The following is a 6,670-nucleotide window of genomic DNA, read 5'->3' on the forward strand; positions in this document are numbered from 1 at the left end:
TAGGTGTGGCTAGAACCAAACACCTATCTAACTTGATCAAATTTGTCTAATGTTAGATGTGGTAAAGTGTGGCAAGGTGTAATTATCTGTAGCTATCGCTTGTGTAACTATGTATGTAGAGTGGAACCAGCCAGGCTTGACCATGGTCCACGCATCTTCTACCTCAAAAAAGGAACACCGTTTGGGTGCGCTGATCCCTCCCTCCATTACACGACTATTACTACGCGCACGACGCGCTCATCATCGCCAGCTTCAGCCCCCCGTCGTGGGCTCCATCTCGCCGTCTCTCCCCCGTACAAAAATACTCGCCCGGTCTCAGACATCCAGCGAGCCATTCGCCAGCACGTCCGCACAACTGCCGCACCCGCCGATCGGTAGCCACCACCTCCGCCAGCCAGCTTCGACCGATGGACGGCGACACGACGTTCACGAAGCTGTTCGTGGGCGGCCTGGCGTGGCAGACGCAGCGCGACGCCATGCGGCGCTACTTCGAGCAGTTCGGCGACATCGCGGAGGCCGTCGTCATCGCCGACAAGCACACCGGCCGCTCCAGGGGCTACGGATTCGTGAGCTTCGGTTCCCGCAGATAGATTCCGTTCGGTCACAATGTGAGCGCCAAGCTCATCTCTGGTGCTCGTGTCGATCCTTTCCCAGGTGACGTTCAGGGACCCCGAGGCCGCGGCGCGGGCGCTGCAGGACCCGACGCCGGTGATCGACGGGAGAAGGGCCAACTGCAACCTGGCGGCGCTCGGCGCTTCGCAGCGCGCGCATCCGGCCGCCGCGGCGCTGTTTGGTACGATCGATTCGCATCAGCAGCTTTTCTACTCACAGCTACCGAATTATCGCTGAAAACCTCTACGAACTGCGATCTTGTTCAGGGATGGTCAGGTCGACGCCGCCGGCGACATCGTCTTCGTCGTACCAGAGCTCTGCCGCCGCCGCGATTGCAGCCTCCTACTTCCCCCAGCAGGCTCACTACGCCTATCCTTACTACTACGGGTAAATTTGCTTTCTTTCGCTTGCCATTAGCTTGGCATTTGCTCGCAAAAAGAAGTTAATTGGCCATTTTCGTCAGGAAGTGTATTCATCTGCTTGATGTTTTGCCTCTGCAGGTATACGGGAGGGTATTCTCACGAAAACATGTATCAAATGCAAATGGTTAGTATCCTTCTCTAAGATTTGATGCTTGAAGCATGAGGTTTGCAATCATACACGGTCGTTTTGAGATCCCAAGTTGCACAAATCATTCTTTCCCCCGTGACAAAGAATCCATCTATTATTGAGCTAACCAAAACTTATTTAAATTAGCATGGTCTTGAAAAGGAATTGTTCAAATTAAGCAAAGTTTCTTTGAAACTAGGAATCCCAATTCAAAATGCATTTAAAAGTACGAAAATATAAAATCGCAAAACAAGAAGATTAAAATAAATCAGAAATATTGCTGCCGAAATATATGAATTCAAACATCCAAATTTCAGAAGAAAAAAACCTAGAGTATTGTTAAATAACACTAGAACCCACGAATAATTATGATCATTTATGAAGACATGACATTCCCTCACTTAGAGGGTGTTTGTTTTCAGGGACTTAAATAAGTCCCTATAAGTCTCATCTAAACCAAACAGGAGGGACTTATAGGGACTTAAAGTGGGCATTTGGGACTTATGAAATAAGACTCTTAAGGAGGGACTTATAGTTGTAATATGGTCTTATAGAGACTTATAAGTCCCAGGAACCAAACATATAGGGACTTTTTAAGGACTTGAGACTTATAAGTTGGGACTAAAAAAATTCCTAGGACTTATGAACCAAACAGGGCCTTAGCAATTTCCAGAAGCTCCTTGGATTTTTCAATAGTTTTATGTTTTCGGAAAAACTCTATTTTTAAAATATTTTTCAAAAACAAGTTTTGATTTTCATTACTTTAATGGTGTACACTAAGAAAACTAAAATTGGTGTTTGGATGTTATAAGGAAAATACATAAATTGTATAGACAGAAAGAGAAGAAACATGAGGTGAGGTAAGACGATGGATTCACTTTAGTCCTTGCGTGGCCAATGTTTCTATGTTAGGTACCTATTTTTCACTTTTTACTTCAAAACAACATTGTACTTTCGCTATAGCCTGCGATAGTTGGCAGAGCCATAGCTCGGACCTCATTGCGATGCCGGGAAAAACATGTTTTAAAACCTTGATAAATCCAGATGTAATTAGTCGATTACATAGAAATTTCAAAGGAACATAGGACATTGGTACCAAAGGAATATTTTCTGTAGGAACCTCGTAGGACGTTGGTACCAAAATTCCTAAATGGGCCTTTCATTACTACTCCCTCCGTTTCTAAATATAAGTCTTTTTAAAGATTTCAATGCGGACTATATACGGAGCAAAATAAGTGAATCTACACTCTAAAATATGTCCATATACATCTGTATATATATTTCTTATTGAAATCTCTAAAAAGACTTATATTTAGGAATGGAGGAGTAGATGTCAAAAAGAAAACTACCATGCACATAGTTTTTATTTATTTATACTAGACAACCCGTGCGTTGCAACTGGATATAAATATTCTAATATGTTAGCTCGTGATTTACCTGTTCATATTAATCCAATTGTGTGAATAAATGTTAATCAAACTCTGCTCATGATTTACCTTATAGTTTGATGAGAAGTTCATTCGTAAATTAAGATGGAATTGGTAAAAAAATATTATTGTGGCTAAGTTGCTGGGAAGGTGCAGTCAAATATGACATGGCGAGAAAAAACCCAGCTGGATGAAAGATATCATTGGAGGGACATGGTGGTACGTGCTCGTGCATTGCCACGGGAGCCAAATATTTTTTAGCTTAATAATTTGGTAGTCTGGGTCACACATGTTAAGTACATTAATGTGATCGATCGGCGCATGGGAAGGTGCGATGAAATATTGTGCGGAAATCAACTACATAATTCCATATTATTGTGAAAGGTAAGTAAATTAATATGATTGAGTGACCTACTTACGGTAGAATATGATGTGATGGAAAAATGGATAGATAAAAAAAGATAGAGACATGGTGAACGGGAACCTTTTGTCTTCAGGAAAAGAAGTGTTATTTGTACTAGAGCCGCGTTACTACCTTTGTCTCAGTTTATAGGGCGTGTGCGTGTCGTCGTTAATTTAACCAACTTAATATAAGTCATATATTACAAAAAATATATCAATATAAACTTCAGATGCTCTATTTTCAAACCGTATAATTTTTGTGTTATATAGTTTATATTAAGGTGATAAAATTGATAACCTAGGTATACGCATAGGACTTATAAACTGAAACGGAGGTAGTATTTAATTTGGATCGAAGGAAATACTTATTTTGTGGACCAGATTTTTAGGTTTCAGCAAAATCGCATGTTTTTTGAACCATTATGTTCGTACAAGTTTAATTGGCGAGTATGACAAATCTGTGATTCAACTTTTTTGCCAGGAAATTGCAAACTAAATTTGTCATTGCGTGCTGATATAAATTGCCATTAAAAATGTTTGATTTGCCCTGCCACGGCTATAAGCCTGACATCATTTTTTGAAAAAACAATTGAAAATAAAGTTTTAGTAATATTTTTACCTACTGCATACGTGCCGCAGAGCTACTATGGCGCGCAAGGTGGAACGAGCGTGCAGCAGCAACAGCAGCAGCAGTCGCAAGTGCAAACATACTACACAGCAGCTGGGCCGGAAGGAGCTCAGCAAGGGTTCTCACCGTACTATCTCCAGCAGATGCAAGCAGGCAGCAACCAAGGTCAGAGTTCTTCCGCGGCAGTCATGCAGTACTCACAGATGATGCAGTACGCGGCACACATGCAGCAAGCGGCGCACGCCGCCGGGCTCCACAGCGCCGACGCTCCAGAGAGCGCCAGCGACTCAGGTTAGGATTGCGATTTGTCCTTCCAATTGAGGCAAACAACAGATCTGTGTGTGTTGGTTGATTTTCAAGAACTCCTGAAAACCAAGTTTATCTGCTCGTTGCTGCAGCTACGGGGACGGGTGGAGCTGCAGCGGCCGTCGGATCCGACACGTCGTCTGACACTGATAGGAGAGCTGCGGCTTGATGTAGCCTTGCACCCCGAGCCGTTGTCCATGACTAACAAAAGTGAAGAAAAGAATTGTATCCGTTAACACATTCTTAAAATTTTATGCCCAGTAGACTGCACTCTTACAGATTCATCAGGATGCGCTGCCTATATTATAGCATCTCGATTCAGTTATCGGCTTCTTCCGCATTCTGAAAGAAGAACACATCACATCACACGATGACACAACAGGGAACTAATGTCTCGATACAGTAGTAATTAATCGAAATGTATCCAGCTGATCAAGCAGCCGAACACTTATTCCAATGATTTGCCAAGTACATTTACGTACAGCACGACATGTTCTGCGCAACGAGCGCGCAGATAGGGTCGGAGAAGAACGGCACACTACGTCTACAAAGAGCACGCACTCGCACGGTCACGCCTCGGACAGCTGAAATCTCAAAGCCTCAGATGCAGGGTACAGAGTCTCGCACAAACTCATCACTGGACCTGCACGTCGATGACCTTGCGCTCGGTCTCCCTCTTGGGCACGGACACGAGCAGCACGCCGTTCTTGAGCTCGGCGCGCACCTGGCTCTTGTCGCACTCGTCCGGCAGAGCCAGTCGCATGTCGTAGGAGCTCACGCTGCGCTCCTTCCACCACCCGTCGCCGCCTTCGCCCTGCCCTTCGCCGGCCTCCTTCTTGTGCTCGCCGCGGATGACCAGCGCGTCGTCCTCCACCATCACCCTCACCTCCTCCCGCGACAGCCCAGGCATGTCAAACCGCATCTTCACCTCCTTCTCGTCCTCCATAATGTCCCACGGCATCCGCGGCGTCTCGCTCGCCGCCGCCGGCGAGCGCCGCGCCGTGGGGAACCCCACGGCGTCGTCGAACAGCCGGTCCATCGTGTCCAGCATCTGCCGCATCGTCCTCATCGGCGACATCGGGTCCACTAGCCCTGCATTCGTTGAAGTAAACCGTCATGCTCTGCTTCTCCTACACCTGCAACAAAATTCCGTGTAAAAGAACATCAGGAACGAGGACTTACCGAACGGGGAGATGTCAAATCCAGCGCGACGAGGGCGGCGCTGGACTGCATTGCCCTGCTGGTTTCCAGCGTTCTGGGCCTGGCTGACTTGGACGTCGACGGAGTTGTCTCTGTTCTCCTGCGCCGCGGAGGCCACGGAGAGCGGGCGGGTTCTCCCGGTCCAGACCGGGGCCGGCCTCGCGGCTCTCCAGGCACGGAACGGCAGGCGCGCGGTCGGGGAGAGGCGGCTGAGAGCGAAGGGGGCATTCGCTGCGGCCATTGCACCAGATACGGAGCTTTGGAAGATTAAATGTCGGTCGAGAATTGAAACGAGAGAGTGTCTACGAGATCGTTGGAACTCGGAAGCCAATGCTTATCTTGCTCGCTTGTTCGGTGGGAGATGGCGACTTTGCCGCGCCCTTTTATAGAGCGGTGGGGATTTCATGCCATGATCGTGGAACGATGGGGAAAGATGTTGAAGCTTCGGGACAACGCACACCGCTCAGAGTACCTGGTTGGAGAGGCCCGGGTGTTCTTCAGGTTTGTGGGGCTCTCTCGATAATTCTCGAACACTTTCTCGGCACTTCGCGATCAGGAGGCCCAACATGAAAATTTATTTCAGACCGTGAAGCCGAGGCCCATCTCGTAATGTTGACCTTTTAGTGTGTTAGTTCACTCATTAAAGTCTATATATATATTCCATAATGAAATATCCAAATCATCTTAGACTTTTTTATATTTTAGTCCTCTTTGGATGCCAACATTTTTCCACGTTGTATGAACATATATTTATATCCTCCAAAAAATATTCAGATGTGTATGTATATTTCTTAAAATATATGAACTTTTAAAAATAAATAGATAAACATAAGGTATTATACTATTATGTAGGAATAGTTGTTATATACATGATGGATATTTTATTTCATCAGTGTGAACATTTAAAAATATATTTGAACTTCTAAGAATACACAAATATAACTATATGTGTATATCTTTAAAAATATGATTAACATTGCTTTATATGTATGAATATTTATAATGACATAAATTAATATTTCCTTTTTAGAATATAAATGTTATCATTGTATATCTACCATCTACCACTTCCTCTGTATCAAAATATAACACTTTTTTGACATTGTCATAGTGTCAAAAAAAACATCTTATATTTGGATATGAAGGAAGTACTACTTATAAAAGCACGAATTTGGTGAATATCATCTGAGCCATCTACCCATCTATATCTAACATCTCACGCTGCTCCCATGATGTATCTATCACCTCATCAATAATTTAGAAACATGTTAATTGCATTAATTGTAATTTCAAAATGATATTATTTATATTAAACATAAATTAATATGATTAATTTTGAAAACAATATTGTTGTCAAGGTTACTAGTTTTCTTTTGATAAATCTACATGATTACTAGTGGCATGTAAATTAAGCACTCGCCTAGTGCAACCGGGGGTGTTGGGGCATTTGCATTGACTTTCAGGCATTTTCCATGTGTTTTTCCTCTTAGTTTTTTTACTTTTTGGTTTCTATTTCTTCCATGTTTCCTAACTTTTATGTTTTCCC

General features: G+C 44.0%; 2 protein-coding genes across 2 annotated transcripts; one reads left to right on the forward strand and one right to left on the reverse strand.

Moving 5' to 3' along the window:
• The first annotated feature begins 271 nt into the window (after positions 1-271).
• Positions 272-4,245, forward strand: LOC125552329 (uncharacterized). The gene is made up of 6 exons (XM_048715833.2): positions 272-566; positions 655-793; positions 879-999; positions 1,113-1,158; positions 3,630-3,909; positions 4,017-4,245. Exons 1-6 carry the CDS (start codon positions 408-410, stop codon positions 4,091-4,093), a joined length of 822 nt encoding a protein of 273 aa, XP_048571790.1. The 5' UTR covers positions 272-407; the 3' UTR covers positions 4,094-4,245.
• Positions 4,246-4,333: 88 nt separating this feature from the next.
• LOC125552330 (small heat shock protein, chloroplastic-like) lies at positions 4,334-5,597 on the reverse strand. Its single transcript, XM_048715834.2, has 2 exons — positions 5,107-5,597; positions 4,334-5,016 (listed from the first exon to the last, which is right to left on the reverse strand). The coding sequence occupies exons 1-2, from the start codon at positions 5,363-5,365 to the stop codon at positions 4,559-4,561; spliced, it is 717 nt and encodes a 238-aa protein (XP_048571791.1). The 5' UTR covers positions 5,366-5,597; the 3' UTR covers positions 4,334-4,558.
• Positions 5,598-6,670: the final 1,073 nt, after the last annotated feature.

This window comes from Triticum urartu, chromosome 4A (assembly GCF_056163025.1).
Source record: "Triticum urartu cultivar PI428250 chromosome 4A, HENAU_Tu73, whole genome shotgun sequence".
Taxonomy (NCBI): Eukaryota; Viridiplantae; Streptophyta; class Magnoliopsida; order Poales; family Poaceae; genus Triticum; species Triticum urartu.

What these genes read in the sequence shown, in the direction of transcription:
- LOC125552329 (XM_048715833.2), top strand. Translation starts at nt 408, where the DNA reads ATGGACGGCGACACGACGTTCACGAAGCTGTTCGTGGGCGGCCTGGCG. An exon ending in GCTCCAGGGGCTACGGATTC is followed by an intron (nt 567 to 654) that starts GTGAGCTTCGGT and finishes ATCCTTTCCCAG; the next exon opens with GTGACGTTCAGGGACCCCGA. An exon ending in GGCCGCCGCGGCGCTGTTTG is followed by an intron (nt 794 to 878) that starts GTACGATCGATT and finishes GATCTTGTTCAG; the next exon opens with GGATGGTCAGGTCGACGCCG.
- LOC125552330 (XM_048715834.2), bottom strand. Translation starts at nt 5,365, where the DNA reads ATGGCCGCAGCGAATGCCCCCTTCGCTCTCAGCCGCCTCTCCCCGACC. An exon ending in ATTTGACATCTCCCCGTTCG is followed by an intron (nt 5,017 to 5,106) that starts GTAAGTCCTCGT and finishes CAACGAATGCAG; the next exon opens with GGCTAGTGGACCCGATGTCG.